This window comes from Balaenoptera ricei, chromosome 16, assembly GCF_028023285.1.
Source record: "Balaenoptera ricei isolate mBalRic1 chromosome 16, mBalRic1.hap2, whole genome shotgun sequence".
NCBI lineage: Eukaryota > Metazoa > Chordata > Mammalia > Artiodactyla > Balaenopteridae > Balaenoptera > Balaenoptera ricei.
In genome coordinates, this window is record NC_082654.1 from 107,733,970 (window position 1) to 107,752,257 (window position 18,288).

Here is an 18,288-nt window from a genome sequence, read left to right on the forward strand (position 1 = left end):
TTGAATGTGGGCCTATTTCTGGATTCTTATTCCTGCCCATTGACCTCTACGTCTATATCTATTACTTCTTTGACATTATTTAGGAATGTGTTTTTCAATTTCCGCATATATGGGATTTGCAAGATTTCTTCCTATTATTTACTTCTAATTTAATTCCACTGTGGTCTGAGAACGGCCTCTAAATGATTTCAGTCCTTTCAAGTCCACTGAGACCTGTTTTATGGCTCAGCATAGGGTCTATTCCCCATGTGTGCTTGCAAAAAGTGTATTTTATTCTGTTATTTCAAGGAGTGTTCAACAGATGTCAATTAGGTCAAGTTGGTTGACAGTGTTCAAATCTTTCATACACCCTTGTTGATTTTCCGTCTGCTTGGTTCTAACAATTACTGGAACGAAGTACTGAAATCTCTACCTGTAATTTTTAATTTGTCTATTGCCCCTTTCTATTCTGTCAGTTTTGGCTTCATGGATTTTGAAGCGCTAGATTATTTTTATTATCAGAAAACATATAAAGTCACAAACAAAGGAGCAATCTCTCTTCCCATACGTAAGCTCTTTAGTTAACATATACATGCAATTCCCAAGCTGAAAAGATAGCAAGCACGAAAATTACACGTATATAATCTATATTATTAAAAGTACTGTATAATTCAAAGAAATCACTCTTCCATATCTCGATAGCATATATTTCTATAAGAAAAATACAGATATGGATACATGTAGTTTAACTTTGCTTTCCTCTCAATTCTTTATTTTCAAATAAGCTTTATTTTCTTTGTAAACAACTAAAATAATTTTGTCCAGTGTCAACATAAAAAAGCTACTTCCTATAATATGTAAGTAGAGTAGTTCACATCTTACTGGTTTCAATTGTTAAAAATGACCAATTTTAGGAAAAATGTGGAAGCTACAAGTAATTTCTTATATCAAGGATAACGTGAGCTTCTTAAAATGCATTTTTCACTAGAATCACAATTATTACCATTATGAATTGAATTCAACAGTGCAGACACCAAAGTAATGCTATGAAATGGTAATAGCCACAAGATGCTATTACTAAGGGTAATAAAAGACATAAAGCATGACTGAAAAATAGCTAACCCCAAACACCCACCCCCATTATTTTAGGGAAGGAAGAATTAACTTCTCAGATTTTGTTTTAAAAGCCTATTAACTTACAGCCTATATGGCAAATAAGGTAAATACTAATATCAACAAATCACCAAACAATCTGATCTATGTTTACATCAATAAAAACTATAAAATAAGTATAAACTCCTTTGTGTGAGATTTGATCCGATCATTTTACAGGTACTAGCTCATCTGTGTACACCACTAGCTCTTAAAAGTAATTAACGTCCAAAGGTTTCAATTTTTTAAATGCACCTTAAATAATTCAATTCATGATTATAAATAAAATATTTATTGCCATTTGACTTCATTCTGCTAAAGGGGAGAACATGGAGAGAGAAAGAGCCTTTGATCAAGGTGTCCCTTGGACTGAGTTATTTCACTACCCATGATGTAACACAACTTGTGAAATTCAGTTCAAGGTGCCCTTATCAACTGAGCAGTTTCTTTTTTCCCAGTGCCAAGGCTACGTACCAACTGCCTAAGCAACAACAGATTGCTCTTAATGAAAAATAAGGTTCTGGTATCCCGTTAAAAGCAAGTTAAGAATTCTTCATCTAAAACTGAACTTTCCTGTGTAATGCTAAGGTTAACCAACACGACAAACGGGGGCAAAGGTGGAGAGTTAAGGACTGCCAAGGCCAAGGCCTAGTGATTTGAAAAGGCATTGATGAGAGCCAGAATCACCTTTTTAAAAAGCTTCTTACAATAATCAATTACTCAACATATCTTGTGTTAATCAGGCCAACGTTATTCCCATTTCAGAGACGAGGAGACCGGGAGGAGTGCTGAGTGTCTTGCTCAGAGCTAAGAGAGCCCGACGACAAGCACCCAAAGTACTGCTAGCAGGTCCTATTCCTACTCCTGGCTTCTGTTAACAATCACCCCTGACTCTAGACACTTCTGAGATAAAGAAACACCTGCAAGAATCTTTACATCAGAGAAAAACCTTACAGTTATTACCCAACACCAAAGCACAGATCCTGAGATAAGCAAGATGGACAAATTATTCTTACACGTATTAAAAATATTTTCTACCAAAACTATCAAGAGACCCTTCATATCTAACAGTTATAGCAACTATTTTTAAGAAAAACAAAACCAACCAATATGAGTTCTAGTTTCATTTTTGTTTTAAGGGCACTCCTCCCCTGCACCCCAACCCCCCCCCAACCCTGATGCTCTATTATTACCAAGGTTTTTATTTTTTAAAAAATTCAGATTAATCTTACTGAAATGTCAGTTACAAGTTAAAAAAAAAAAAAAAGCAAAATACACATGAACACATGAACATGTGCAGTGGGAGCAGGAAACAACACAGTGTAAAGGGAAAGAGGGAGAAGAGAAAGAATCACAATCCAGTGTTATTTATTGGTGATAAAGGATCTCAGTCTTTTATGGCAAAACTGCACATCTAGAATTCTAAAGCAAGGATAACCTAGCAGACATACTTGCAGAGGTGTGCCCTCTGGGAAGGCATTCTCCCTAAGGTCACGGTTTCCAACCTGGTACACAACAGTTAACTTTGCTTTGTTATATAGCCAGATTGTACAAGGCAAACATCTTTCAGAAGTCTGTACATCTATACCACTAGATTTAAGTTATAGTATATATCCTTTATCTGGGTCTCCATAACTTAAATTGACTACTATCATGGAGGGAAAAAATTCAAAGCAGAGTTCTGTGGACACGGGTCGAGAACGGCAACTGAATAAATACAGAAACCTCCCTCAACCATAACCAGGCACGAAAAGGAAAGGGGGAGACACGAAAAGCTTAAAATTTTTTTGTTTTGTTCTGTTCTTTAGAACTCTTCTTATAACAGGGGTTCTTACTGTACGGTCTATGGATGGGCTTTAGTATAAGCAAAACATGCAGGTATGTTCATTTTTAGGGTGAGAAGGTGCATGGCTACAATTAGATTCCTAAAGGGGTCCAGATGCAAAACAAAGTTATGAACCACAAGTGTATATAATTACCTTGAAACAAAAAGTGTAAGCTACTGGAGAGGGGTGCTATTTTATTATCATACGTGATTTTTAGCCAAAATTTTCTTCATTGAAGAAATTTGATTCCAAATACTCTGGACTGTAGCCACCCAAAACTACGCCCATTCTTTGCACATAAATTATCTGCGGTAAACATTAAATCTCAAGCTACTTTCCTCCAACTAGAAAACTGTTCTCAGAGAATGAAAATACATTCTAAATACCAAAATCAAGCAAAGTTGGAAAGTGAAATTCTTTTTAAGCATAAAAATGTAAATGTAAATACAACTCCTTTAATGTGATCTAAAATTTTGAATAAATTACCAAATACTAAAACCAAATCAAAACTATGATAATTTTGCTCCTGAAAAATTTTAACTTTGCACATCAATCCCACGGTATAGAAAATGTCGAGCTTTGTGTCAGCTTGCTAGGCACAAGCTTCTCTCCTAGGTCACAGAGAAGAGTATGTAAGAGGTCACTTTCAACATCGTGTCTATTATGCAGCTTTGTTTTGAAGTGACACAGGTTCCCTGGGGATTCTCACCGGTGGGGATGAGGGAGGCAAGACATACATGCACTCTGCCCTCGAGATTCATGGACGTGCGGGCTTCTACCACAATGCATAACCTACCAACTGACCGTGGGCCAAGGCAGTGGCTAAAACTTCATTTCACTTTCAGACCTTTCTCCCAGTACTTGGAGTTAAAAATAGTTTAGGCCATGTTGGCCTGGGTTATTTTTATCTGGAAAATAGGGACTGGAAATAGCATAGTAACCATAGAAAGGAGAGTGACCACAATAGGATGAAAATGCTCACAGACTTTCAAAAAGTCTTACTGTAGTTTTAGAAAATGGATAGAAAGAGGGGAAGCAGAGGTGAGGTACACGGCAGGTTGGTTGAGGGCAATTCACTAAGTGTTAACATATGAATAATAAATAACAAGAACAACAAAAGGTGCTTTGTGTAAGACCAAAGAGTATATAATACGGCTCCCCTTGCCCTTATAACTTTCTGGAGAAGATACTTCAGGAATAAAAGATATACAAAGTTTTTGAGAAAAGAGAGATCAATGGAGATTCAGAGTTCAGGGAGATATGGGGGATGGGACTTAAGCTAGATGCTAAGGGATGCATAAGATCTGAATCCTGGGAGCATAAACCAGTCAAAGAACTCACAGACGTGCTGGGAGGATTGAGAAGTGAAGCAAAAAGGCAGAAAATAGTCTGGCTGAAATAGTGGCTGTATTTCAAAGAGGGGTAGCAAATAAGGGTGGATAGGTGCGGTGGGCCTAAGTAGCTGGGGAGCATTAAGTGCCTAGGAATCAAATTGTATCCTTTAAATAAACCTCAGAAGACTTTTGAGTAAGATTTTTATAAGTGTTAGTAAATTTATATTAGATAGATGTAGGTGGTACATGGAGAAGAATGAATTAAATAATAATATTGTATAACAGTCCAGGTATAAAGCGATTAAAAATCTCAGGGTGGTACAGTGAAAATCCAAATATAATACTGAGTGCCCGATGCAAGAAGCTGAGTCTATCAACATGAGTAAGACAGGGGTCTTATCCTAATGTGGCTCACAAGCAGTGGAGGAAACCCACCACTGTCGAAGGTGCTCCATCAGTGATAAGAAGTGCCACAGCAACGGACAGGACAGAGGTATAATTCTGCTTAGAAGAACTGGGGCAAGGAGGCTGGGGAAGCCTCCCTACTACCTTTCCACACAGAAATGCAGAGAGGTAGAAATGCAGAGAGAGAAGATGAATGCAGTTCAAGGAACCTGCAAGTAGGCTCCAGTGGCTGCAGCAGAAAGTACACGATGGGAAATGAAACATTCCTTAAAAAAAAAATCTGTATGGGGCTTCCCTGGTGGCTCAGTGGTAAGAATCCGCCTGCCAATGCAGGGGACACGGGTTCGAGCCCTGGTCCGGGAAGATCCCACATACTGCAGAGCAACTAAGCCCGTGTGCCCCAACTACTGAGCCTGCGCTCCAGAGCCTGTGAGCCACAACTACTGAGCCCGTGTGCCACAACTACTGAAGCCTGCGTGCCTGGAGCCCGTGCTCTGCAACAAGAGAAGCCACTGCAGTGAGAAGCCAGCGCACTGCAGCCAAGGGTGGCCCCCGCTCGCTGAAACTGGGGAAAGCCCGCGTGCAGCAATGAAGACCCAACGCAGCCAAAAATGAATATAAATAAATGGATAAATTTATTAAAAAAAAAAAAATATCTGTATGGCATACCAAGACTTGAAGGGGAAACATATTTTTCAAGCAGCAGAGTGATATGATCTGTGTTTTAGAAAGATAACACGAGAGGTAAAGGATAGACTGGACTGGTAAGGAAAGATCCAAAAAGAGAAAAAGTAGGCGTTTCTAATGATCTAGGACAGAGACAAGGATGAGTCTCTTAGGAAAGTGTAAACGGGAATGAGGAACAAGACACAGGAAATAATTTTTAAGTGAGCAAAATTTACATACTGATAAAGGAAAGAATGTTCCTCTAAAACATCATGCTTTTTCAGACTTGAAGACTTTCACTGGACTTATTCCACTGAAATGAACTCATCCATCGGAAGTCTGTCTAAATAACTGCTTCTTCAAGGACACCTTTCCTGGCTTGCAGACCAACCTAGGTCTCCTCTAACATGCTCCCATGGGCTCCAGTACATTTCATAAACATCCATCACACATGGAACTGCAGGTTCAGTGTTATCTTCCCCTCAGACAATAAACTTGGGAAGGGCAGAGAGAATTACCTTGACCTGGGCATCATGGTACTCTCAGTGCCTAGCATTGATCCGGGCATATATTAGACACCGTAAATAGTTGTTGAAAAAATAAATGGGTTTTGCAAACAGGTTCAGTTTTAAACCTGTTCTCCCATCAGAGAGCCCCACCAACCCTGATCCCCTCCAAGAGGAAACTTCAGTCTTAACCATGCTGGGTTTGCAGTACTTGTAGAACATTCAAGTGGAGACGTCCATTAGTCCTTTACAGATGCCAGGGTAAGAGACGGATCAAGGAGTCTTGAAGAAATCCTAATAGCTGAAGTCATGGTTGCTCTCCTCCTCCTCCTTCTGTTATTATAGTTACAGCTAATATTAAATGAACACTGATAATCTGCTGAGCATTTCTCATGTATCTCACCTATCTCTAAACAAACCTTATTGAATTAGGTACCATTATTAACTCCTAATATACTGATGAGAAAGCGATACTTTAATTGTTAGAAAATTTGCCTAAAATCAGAGAGCAATTAAGTAGCAAAACAAGAGCTTGAACACAGGCAAACTAGCTTAAGAACTTGTGCTTCCTCCAGCACATAAGAGCACCCAGGGAGAAAAAGATATAGACCAGAGCAAAAAGAGAAGACAAACCACAGACCATTGAAACTATCACTTCAGGGCTTCCCTGGTGGCGCAGTGGTTGAGAATCCACCTGCCAATGCAGGGGACACGGGTTCGAGCCCTGGTCCAGGAAGATCCCACACGCCGCAGAGCAGCTAAGCCCGTGCGCCACAACTACTGAGCCTGCGCTCTAGAGTCCGCGAGCCACAACTACTGAGCCCACGTGCCACAACTACTGAAGCCTGCGCACCTAGAGCCCATACTCCGCAACAAGAGAAGCCGCTGCAATGAGAAGCCCGTGCACCACAATGAAGAGCAGCCCCCGCTCACTGCAACTAGAGAAAGCCCACGCGCAGCAAGGAAGACCCAACACAGCCAAAAATAAATAAAATAAAAATAAATAAATAAATAAATAAAACAAACCGTATCACTTCAGGGGGAAACACTATAAAGGAAGAAGCAACTTAAGAAATGGTATTCACACCCTTGTGTAATTACTTCCCCTTGAGTGTGAAATGAACCTAGTGACTTGATCTAACCAAAAAAATACAGCACAGGTGATGGGATGTCACATCTGTGGTTAAGTTACAAAAGTCTGGGACTTCAGTCTTGATAGAGGATTCTTTACTGCCTTTTTGATTTGCATACTTTGATGAAGCAAGCTGCTGTGTTGGAGAGGCCCACATGGCAAGGAACTGAGGTCCTCAGTCCAACAACCCACGAGAAACTGAACGCTGCTGATAGCCACTGAGTGGGCCTGGAAGCAGATCCTTCCCCATCTGAGCCTCTGGAGGAGACCACCGACCCTGGCTGACGCCTTGACTGCAGCCTCGTGAGAGGCAGCGAAGCCACTAGGCTGTGCCCAGGTTCCTGATCTACAGAAGCTGAAATAATAAATGTGTGTTATTTTAAGTCACTACATTTTGGTCCAACTTGTTACATTGTTACATAGCAACAGATAACTAATATAAGCTGAGAAGAAAAGTCTAGAAATATAGATGCTTCAAGTTCCCCCGACATGTGTCTTCTCACAGTGCTGAGCAGAAAGCTAAGAACTGAGCTTTAAGAAAAAACTACAGTTAGAAGCTGAGAAAATAAGGAAAATTCTGAAAAGTATTCTGAGAAAACAACACTTGAAAGGCTCAGATCCAGGCTAGTAAATGAGTGATCAAAGATTTTAGAGGTGGGGTGGTCAATAGTGCTACTGAAGCAGCACGAAAGACCTGGCCTATGGGGGAAAATCACGCAATTTTCTAATTAAAAAGTAACTTTCAAGGTTGTATTTCAGAGAAGTAATGCTAACAGAAGTCAGTGGAAGACATAATAGACGGTAAAAAATGCCTAGAGATAGAATAGAGGATAATTACTGACAAAACTATGGACTCAGAACCTCTAGTTACCATCTACAGATGAGAGTTGAGTACCAATATTAATGAGAAAAAATTCAGATGCGGCCAATCTTTTAATAACTCAAACTCCTGATTAGACTCTTTCAATTAACTGGCTGGATCTGACATTTCCCATGTATACAAAAATCAGGCTGAAACTGAAGTTGTTTGAATTAAGTTGAGATTATAAGGTTCCTCAATTCTAGAGCTCAAGTTTGACCTTTCAGGTTTTAATTTTTTTTAATCATTTCATATAGAGTATTCTAATGTTTACCCATACTTCTGTGACCCTCCTTACCCTAAAGTCAAAAGCAAGCTTTCTTATGCTTAAAAGGCCTGGATACTATATTCTAATTTTAACCCTATCTCTTCCCATCTGACAGGTGGTACTTCTATTTCTAATTCCAGGGTCAGGCCCCTCATCAAGGGGATGAGAGCTGTATTTCTCTGCTATCTTTTCAGATCCCTAAGGGATCATAAACTTCCCCCTTCTTTTCCTACTAAGCTATCACATAGTTGTTTGCATCTATATGTCAGGAATTATTTTTGATATTTCACGGTCATTCTACCTCTTCTCAATTTTCTACAATAGCTTTACTTCCAACAGCATGTTTAAACAAAGATGTTCTATTTCTAATTTTATTTTGAAATTTCTAAATCTATGCTTGTCTCTCATGTTGAACCATTCAATTTTCTCCAATGTTTCCCTAAATTTCAGAATCTCTGTAATTCTTTTTACATGGATTTGTATCTACAAGCCATCTTAAGTGAGCAGTTCATGTAAGAGAGCACAGACCTACTTGTCGACAGCACCAGGAGTTCAGCAAGATGTCGTGCAGTAATTCCCGCAGGCAGCCCCAGGGGCAGAGCTGAAGAGAGCGTACTGTGCAAAGAAGCCATAAAGCCTCTGGAGAAGAAAGGATGGCGCTGTGAGGTCAACAGCAGTAGCAGCAAGCACAGCCAATCTGAAGGAATGTGCACAAGCAGAGCACGGAACTTTTCCCCTCTGGATTGAGCTGCGAAATAAGTGTCAACAATCTGCTATAAATGGAAACTGAAAGAGCCGGGCAAGAGGAGGAAAGCAGGAGGGTTGGAGCAAGATGAAATAATAATTATCTCCTTCCAGTTGCTCAAGCCAAAAACATGGAGACATTCTCAACTCCTTCCTTTCTCTCATTCCTCCGACTAATCCATCGGCAAATCTCACTGAGTCTACTTTCAAAATATATCCAGAATCCAACTAATTCTCCACAGGTCTGCAGCTACTGCTGTAATGGGAGCGACCACCTCCTGGGGCCAAGGCTGCTGGAACAATTTCCCACCTGGTGCCCCTGCTTCCACTCTCGCTCCCTCCCATCTGCCCCCCACAGCAGCCACGGAGATCTCCTAGAACAAGCTCTCCAGGGGCCTCCCGTGTCACCTAGGATACAACCCAGAGCTCCTGCCACGGCTCACAGGCGAAACCCCACAGGAACCAACCTTACTTCCCAAGCCCCGCTTTACTGACCCCACCTCCTACCATGCTCTCGCCCATCCCCTCCCCTCCGCTCCGCTCGAGCCGCACTGACCTCCTCCTTGCTGTGTTCTGAACACGCCAAGCACACCCCACGTCAGGGCCGCTGTATGTGCTACTTAGTACCTCTACTTGGAATGTTCTTCTCCCACGTACCCCTGTAACCCGGGCCCTCACTTCATTCAAGCCTCTACGTAATATCGTATTACTTTATCAATCCTATGTAAAAGAAAACCCCCTGGTCACTCTGTCCTTACCTTGTTTATTTTTTTGTCTTAATATTTACCACCTAACGTGTCATGCACTTACTCATCCATCTCTTTATTAACTGTCTCTCCCTGCCCCTCACCTGCCTCAAGTGGAATTTAAGCTCCATGAGAATGGGGCATTTTCGTTCTTGTTGTTCAGGTATTCCAGCTCCTAGGACAGTACCTGTGCATGCAAAGTACTCACTTCATGTCATTTGTTGACTCAACGAACGCATGAAAAGACTATCAAAACAAGACTCAGAGAACACGACAGGAGGAGCAAGAGTACGTGTATTTCGCTTTGGTAAAGAAACGGGATTTGGGACACTGAATAAAGAAAATGAGAACTCCAGACCCAAGAAAATTTTACGGTGATTTCAGCGAGCAAACAGACAGAGGGTACAGATACGATCCAAGCTCTTCAGAAATAAAACAGTGACTTGGTTCTGGAAAAATGTGATAATGAAACACAAAACATTCCAATAAAGATGGCAGAACAATTCAGAGTCTGGGCCAAGGAATACAGGTGTGAAATAAACCATTTTAAGGGAAGACTTTGGTTAATCATCTGTCAGTTTTTTTGGTTGTTTCTTTGTTTTGTTTTTTAGAATAGAAAGTTTTTAGCTGGAACAGAAAGAGTCAAAGACAAGCCATGAATGTGGTTCAAATAATCATCTGAATGCCATCCTGTGGTCACAATGTTTCAGGTGCAGAAACAAGGGCATAGTGGAAAAGGAGGTAGAATGCAAATGCAGCACTAAAATGCATCTATGAAACACTGATCAGGAATGTGTGCAAACGAAAGGGAGACTGAAACATTTGGTGTTGCTTTAAAAGCCTAAAGAGAAAAATTAAATAAAAACAACTAAGCTGATAACATCAATCCAAAGGCATACTGGGAAGGCACAGGCTTCAGAGAACATGCTAGAAGATGAACAAAGACAGACTTCATGCCTAATAGGGGAAAAAGGGGGAAAGGAAAACAGAGAATAAACATTTAAATCAGACACACAGAGCAGAAAGACAGTTCCAACTAAGGAAATAAGAGAGAGTGGGCCTGCTTCAGGGAAAATGGCTTTAACAAAAAGAGGGAAAAAGGAGGCAAATAAAGAACATCTAGGGAAATTAGGGAGGAATTATCGAAAGGAGGAAAATTTAAACTAGAATATCAGATAAGCCAAACTGTAGAGTGACAGGAGTAAAAGGGAGAAGAAAAGGAAGTCATAAATGTTCAAGCGTAGCCTCAAAAATGGCATAAAAGACACCAAAATTAGTTAAGTGGGAACACGTGATTTTTACATGAGATGCAGCATTAAGGTGCAGATATAAGAATATAGTAAATCACTAACCAGCTCTCTGACCTTGAACAAGGCACTTAACCTCTCTGGGACTTATTTCCTCTGTTTAAAAAAAAAAAAGTGTGTGTGTGTGTGTGTGTGTGTGTGTGTGTGTGTGTGTGTGTGTCTGGAGGGGAAGTCAAAAATAGTCAAAAATGGGTGATCATTCTAAAGTCTTTTTTCCTCTAGCTTATTAAAGAGGAAAAGACAGGAAAAGCACAGAACTCTTTTAAAGAAAGAAATCAGAAAACTAGAAAATTTTCTAAATGAGAAGAGTAATAAGTTAAGGACACTTTTGCATAGTGCTTTACAATTAAAAAAGTGCCTTTACGTGCAAGATTATATACGTTCCTCACAGCAAGCCTGAGAGACAGAAAAGGCAGGCATCATTTAACACCATTTTCCAAATGGAATAACTGAGGCTCAGAAAGCTTAAGCAACTGGCTCAAGGACACAGAAACAGTGGCAGATCCAGAATCCAAGCCAGGTTTCACAGCAGCACAAAGTCCACTATCCTTCTACGTTCAGATGCTCTCCTCCTGTGTGACTAAGGTTTTGCAGGAAATTTTTGTGGCTTATTAGGCGGTAGATAAGGGAAGAGCTATAAACATTTTTGAAAAACCAACAACCTGTTAATTTAAACTAAAATTCCTTTAGAATTAAAGAAGTTACCATATACGTGAACTACACGTACACTAATTCACCGTACAAAATGTTTTCCTACAAAGTTGAACTTGGTTGCCACAACCTATTAAGACTACTCTTTCAGTCCACCTGCCTCTCTTTTAAAACAGTAAAGCACTATGCAAAAGTGCTATTACGGAAGTTGTAATATTTTCAGCCTTTCTGAATACAGAATAATTGACTTTGATCTTGAACTCTGATGTAGCTATGAAAACATTAAACAAGCTGTTTCAATTAGTACATCCTGGGAGCCAAGAGTATAGAGAAAGTGGCAGAAGTAGATTGAGAAGGCAGTTTTGTTTGGTTTTGTTTGTAACATCTAAGAGGACTGACACCACATCTCTATGGTAGTGATAATAAAGGATCAGGTCTTTCCTTATCCTACCCTTTGCTCTAAAAGCCAAAATCAGCTAGAGCTGCCCAATTAACTGCAGGACTGGTGAAAAATCTCAGGAATAGAATCTGCTGCTTATTGGTCTTATTTTATCACTCCTTCTCTTTATGTACATTTTAATTGAACAGAGTAAGTTCTAGACAAAATTCCAAAAACATGTATATGATTCTAGTAGTTTTATTGTAACAGGCAAATGTTTTCCTTCAGAGTGGTTAAGAAACTCCAAATGAGAGCTTCCCTGGTGGCGCAGTGGTTAAGAATCCGCCTGCCACTGTAGGGGACACGGGTTCGAGCCCTGGTCCGGGAAGATCCCACATGCCACAGAGCGACTAAGCCCGCGAGCCACAACTACTGAGCCCACGTCCCGCAACTACTGAAGCCTGCGCGCCTAGAGCCTGTGCTCTGCAACGAGAAGCCACCGCAGTGAGAAGCCCGCGCACCGCAACGAAGAGTAGCCCCCGCTCGCCGCAGCTAGAGAAAGCCCGTGTGCAGCAACGAAGACCCAACGCAGCCAAAAATAAATAAATAAAACAAATAAATTAAAAAAAAAAAAAAAAAAAGAAACTCCAAGTGAATAGTTGCACGTTTTCCCAGGATCTGCACTCCTCTGCATTCTTCTTCCTCTACCCCAAGTAAAGGCACCTATGATTTCTTACAGCCCACCCAAAGCTACTCTTCACAAATCAGCAGGCCGTGCCTCCTTCCTCTTGGACATCGCTGCAAGTCTTCTTGATGGAAGAAAGGGTGTGAGAAAGGATAAAGGATCAAAGGGCAGTTTAAGGGCAAAAAGGGGGAAAATCCCAAAAAAGGACCAGAGAAAGTGGAAACTGGAGCTCAGTGGCCATGATCATGTTCCTGTTTTTTTCCTGTATTTCTTCATCTTTCCCTTGTGGTTCCTCTTTTAAAGTAGCTGGACAAACAGTGGCCAGATAAGCGCGCTGGAAGCAGAAACTTGGGAGAAATCCAAGAATATACTGAATGAGCCACAGCCAATTATAAATTATACATCATCTGATTATCAGGCACTGACATGCACAAAGACCATACAGGATAGACAGTGTAAATGAAGAACACCAAATCTCGGTCAGAAAACCTGAATTTAAGTCCTGGTATGCTGCAGGATTTCCAACAAGTGACCTTTCCTGAGGTCACTTTCCTCATCTGTAAACAGGGATAATACACCAACAACCTAAATATTTTACAGAGTTGCTGTGAAAATCTATGTGAGAAAAATACCACACATTTGAGGCAAATACCTTTTAAAATCACTATAATGTCGTAAAGGATAATAAAACCCTTAACTGAAGACCCTCTCTGCAATCACATATAGTACCCATATTCTGCCTCTCTTAGGAGTATAAGCATGATCCAGGCAGATAAATTTAACTGGCTTTTCAGTCACTATCTGAAACAAACATTGTAATAAAAGAAGTTCCTACAGTCCAAAGATAAACTACAATTATTCACATACAAGGCTAATGCTCTCACTGTCAACAAAATATGTATATCAAATTTTAGTTCCAAGAGTGTGCTAAGTAATCTACATCTTCTCATTTAATATCCTACCCATATCCAGTGTAGTAGAAAAAGCACAGGGCTTGATGTCTGAATGACCCTAAGTTTGAATCCCAGCTAGGTTATCATAAGTGGCAGGCCTTAGCCAAGTCGGAGCTAAAATATCCTCAAACGTACAGTAAGAATAATGCTACCGATGTCATAGGATTAAAATTACTGTGACCATGGCTGTATCGAGCCTAACCTGGCACCCAGCACACTGAGGTTGCTCAATATATGGTGGCTGGTAATCTGATTGCCTTTCCATTCCCCCCAAGCAAGCATCTTTAGCTTCTTTTAGGAATGCTTAAACTACACAATCAAACAAGATTACCAAAACCTCTCTCAACCAAGTACAATGAAAGGGATTCCCTAAAACCATTCACAGATCCTGAAATTGTGCCCCTAAAATTAACGTGAGCATAAGATCAAAATCTAAAGAGTTTAAAATCCATCCTTCCTTCACATGACCTGTGTAGTCAGGTGATCTAAAACCTAAATGGCCCTTCAACCACTGGCACTCCTGAGGGAAGAGGTGGCTATTCTCTAACAGCCTCCCCATTAGGAGGCCCTTTTGGTAAGAGGTAGGCTGACTGCTGTCCCTTCCCTGAGAAGGGCAGGTAAAAACAGGAAGATAGGAGAGAAGAGGATTTAGCTTAACTTGGAAAGCTAAATTAACTAAGGAAAGCAGAGCGAGGAAGATTCAGGACATTATCTTCTTCATGACTTCACCTGAAGCTTGTGCCCCAACTATATACACACTTCGGTCAGTTTTGTACAGTTACATTAATATGCCTTCAAGCTTTTTCAAACTTTCCTTCCTCTAGGGATGATGGCTAGTTTCAGATTTGATCCATAACAAATTAAAAAAATATATACGTATACAAATGAGAATTGCATTAAAGACCGAAGTTGGCATTTAATCAGGTTCTTTTTTCCTTCCAGCTTAGTGTTAAGCAAGTGTTCACCTTTTTTTTTTTTTTTTTTTTTTGGCGACCGTATGATATTAAGACACGTGCCTTCATCCAGCAACGAAGCAGCAATGCGTAAACTAGACTTTACCTTGTCTTTTCCCACCAAATTTTCCCGTTTAGAACTTTCCTCATTGCCTATGCCTAGCCTTTTGGGCAGTCTGAGAGTCACACGTAATGACTGTCAAAACAGATGGTCTGACACACACAAAAGAACTACTGGGAAGAGTCAGTGTCTGTGTACAAACACCCACGTGCGATGATCTCCTGAACAATCTCCTCAAACTCACAAGATCAGACAGAGATGGATGGTGGAGGAGGGTGGAGTAGGGTGGCCCGGAGTGGAGCTGGATACAAAGAAAAGATTAAGATCTGGGGAGTAAAATGGAAAAGAACCACAAGAGAGTACAGAGAAGGAGAGTCTATCATTTACCACAGTGAGGAGGCAAGAGCCATCAGACCAGGTAGGAACGGAAGAATCTGTTGGGGAAAAACTACAACAGTCAAGAGAAAACAAAGATTTCACCAAATCGAGACTTAAGAGGGAGCCCTCTCTCCTGCTCCAATTCCATGGGGGTTTTGGGTTTTTTTTCCAGGAAGCTACAAAACAGTTCTTTTTCAACAGCGGGATTATACTAACAAAAGCAAATAAAGGAAACCTATGCTAAAAATGTAACCTACCTACACTGAGCGGTCTGAAAACGGAAATACTTCTTCCCCCGTATAGCAGTGGGTTTCAAAACAGCAGGAACAGGGAGAGGGATGAGAGCTGTAAGAGGGGGAGGGGAACGGCCGGGCTCTTCCTGAATGTAAGGAGTCTTCGGCCTAAATGCTTATTTTAAATGCACCTTTCTGTGGGCGGCTGGCAGGTTCCTCACTAAACACAACATTCGACTGTGGAAGTCGGAAGCTGATGAGTGGTTCAAAGCCCACGGGGACTTTAAGAGCCGCTGCAAACACAAGGCTGATGCGGAATCAGCACTTGCTTCGGGTAGCACTCTAATCATCCCCGTCGGGCGCCTAGAGCTCCAGCGAGGCTTGAGCCGACTCACTGTGCGAGGGAAAAGAGAAAACTGCAAAGTTCAAGGGAGAGCCTAAGTTTAGCCAGAAGACCGTGCAATCAGACGCAGGAGGGTGTGAGCCGGCAGGAGGTGGATGCTATCCGTTTGCTCCACGGGGTGCTGCACAAGAAGGAAACCCCTTTTACACACACACACACACACCGCGTTCCCTCGCCCCGCGCCCACTCCCGGCACACACTTACTTTCGTCCGGCCATTGATCTTGTAGTTGCCCAGCTTCCCGTTACAGTGGCGGATCAGGTCGTCCATGCTGCTCATGAGCAGCCCGATGGTTTCGCAGCCGGGCTCCTTGCCCTCGATCCAGGTGATCTTATCGCCTCGGATGTCCTTGGACGAGTCGCTCTTCTGGCTGACCAGCTGCCCGTCCGTGAACTTGCCGGTGTCGTGCAGGGCGCGCACCTCGTCGCCGATCTGCTGCCCGGTCTCCTTGCCCAAGAAGTCGTCCACCACGCAGATGCCGTGCTTGTTCATGCAGGGCACGATGTACTCCAGCGCCAGCTTCAGCGCCGGCAGCGGCTTCGTCTGCCCGTTGGGCCGCAGGCCGCCGCCGGGGCTCAGCGCCTCGCCCGGCGCGCTGCTCGGCGGGTACAGGTTCGCCTTCTCCTGGTACAGCGACGAGCGGGCCAGCGGCTCCTCCTTCGCGGGCTCCGCCTCGGCGGCGGTCGCCGCCGCCGGGCCCTGGCCGCCGGGCGCCGCGCAAGGCGGGGACGCGGCCGCCGCGGGGTCGGCCGCCGGCTTGGCCTTCGCCTTCGCCTTGGCCGCGTCTCCGGCGACCCGCGGGCCCGCGGCCTCGGCGGCGGCGGCTCTGTCCCGGCGCGGCGCCGCCTTCCTGGCCTCGGCCCCGGCGGCCCTGGGCGGCGGCGCGGGGCCGGGATGCTGGGGCTGGCCCGCTCCGGAGGCGAGGGCGCCCTCGCCGCCCTGGCACACGAGCTTGTGCTTCTTCCAGTCCTGGCGCTGGTGCTCCTTGCTGCAGTAGAAGGAGCTGCGGCAGCGGCTGCAGCGCAGCAGGTTCTCCATCTTCCCGCACAGCTCGCAGTACTGCCGGTCTCGCTCGCTCGGGCTCGGCCCGCCGGGCCCGCCGCTGTCATTGGCCATGGCGGCGGCGGCGGCGGCGGCGGTGGAGGCGGCGGCCGAGCAGGAGGGGTGGCGGCCGGACGGCCTCGCCTGGGGCCGGGGAGCGGGCGGAGCCGCAAGGGCCGTCACTGCGCCATGCACCCGCCGCCCCTCGCCTCGGGAGGCCGGCGCCCCGCGCCCTCGGCCGGGCCGCTTCCTCGTCCTCCGGTCCCGCCGCGCGGCGCCGGCCGCCGCCTCAGCGCCTCATCGCCGCCGCGGGCTGAAGGAGCGCGGCCTGCGCGGCGGACGGCGACCTCCGCTCGGGCACGCGGGCCCGGCGCGCGAGATCCGCCGCCTCGGCCGCCGCCGCCTCAGCGTCCCGGGCGGCCCGGCTCGGCCCGCGGAGCAGCGCAGGGCGTGCGGGCGCCACTCGCTCTGCGCGCTCTGCACGTACACCACGGCCCCGCTGCGACCCGGGCGGGCGGCGCGCGAGGGCGGGGGGCGGGGCGGGGCAGGGCGAGGGGTGGGCCGAGGGGGCGGTGGCCGCGCGCTCGCGCATCGGGCGCAGGCGGTGCCCGGGCCGCCTCCGCTCTCCCGCACTGGGCCGACTGGGGCTCGGAGCCCGGTCTGGTGCCCTCGGGGCCCTCGCCGCCCTCGCCAACTGCGTCCGGGGCGGGCCCGGGACGCTGCCGCGGCCCGCCCGGGGACGCCGAGGGGCAGGCCCGAGAGCGGCGGAAGGGAGGGGTCCGCGCCGCCGCCGCCGCCGGGCCCGCGCTCCGGGCGGTACCGACACCTGCTGGGCAGAGCGCGGCCGCGAGGTCGTCGCGGAGCTGGGCGGCCTTAATATGGCTGCTGTTTGTGTGCGGCCGACTGGGTGTGTTCCAGGCGCGCTCCAGACTACGTTGCAAGGTGGCTACTGCCATCGTCGTGTTGCATCGGAGGAAACGGAAATTCAGAGAAGTAAAGTAACTTGCCCAAGGTCACGCAGAACCGGGACGGAACCCAGAAACCAGACTCTAGGATTCCAAGGCTCCTTTTTCCATTACGCCAATACAGCCTGTATTTCAGGAAGGCCCGAAATGGTTAAAAACAAAACTAAGTATTGCTGCGGTGTCAGTCCAAGCCCCTGTGCCCCCGTTTCAGCCAAATTTAAAGGTACTGAAATTCGATGCTTTTTTTTTTTTTTTTAAACCATTTTTAAATCCTGTGAAATCTTGCGGAGTTTAAACCCTCGTGAAAAAATGTTTGGCTACCTAGTCGACTAAGGTAATCAAAGCTCATTTCAGGGTCCACATTCAGGCACTTAAGCTCAAACTGCTGGAACTGCTCCTGAGAAGTGGATCTGGCCAGGGCGCGGGGCGGAGGGAAGGCAAATGGGCATTACTGCATTAACGACTTTTAAGTTTAAACAGAAGTATCTCTTATTATTAGAATTTGTGCTATGCTGATGAGTACAATTCTTTCTTTTATAGTACCTAAAAACCTTACCAGAAATAAGCCAACGGTGTTTCTTTCCGCCCTGCCATTTATTTTTGGAATAAAAAGGGCTGTGATTGCGATGTTCACCATCTTTATTGAGCACCTGCTAATGTGG

At 44.7% G+C, this 18,288-nt stretch overlaps 1 protein-coding gene across 7 annotated transcripts in view; it reads right to left on the reverse strand.

Annotated features, from left to right (window-relative positions):
• EGLN1 (egl-9 family hypoxia inducible factor 1) overlaps nucleotides 1–17,003 on the reverse strand; it is a 71,413-nt gene extending 54,410 nt beyond the window's left edge. For 2 of the 7 annotated variants that reach the window (XR_009498037.1, XM_059900461.1), the window contains exon 1: nucleotides 15,825–16,916. Coding sequence is in view for 6 of the 7 variants with exons in the window: in XM_059900461.1 (XP_059756444.1) it covers nucleotides 15,825–16,736 (912 nt within the window). In the remaining variant the exon portion in view is untranslated. Of the gene's footprint in view, nucleotides 1–15,824 lie in introns of all 7 variants that reach the window. The other 5 variants (XM_059900466.1, XM_059900463.1, XM_059900465.1 and 2 more) reach the window with 5 other exon arrangements.
• Between the last annotated feature and the right edge of the window lie 1,285 nt (nucleotides 17,004–18,288).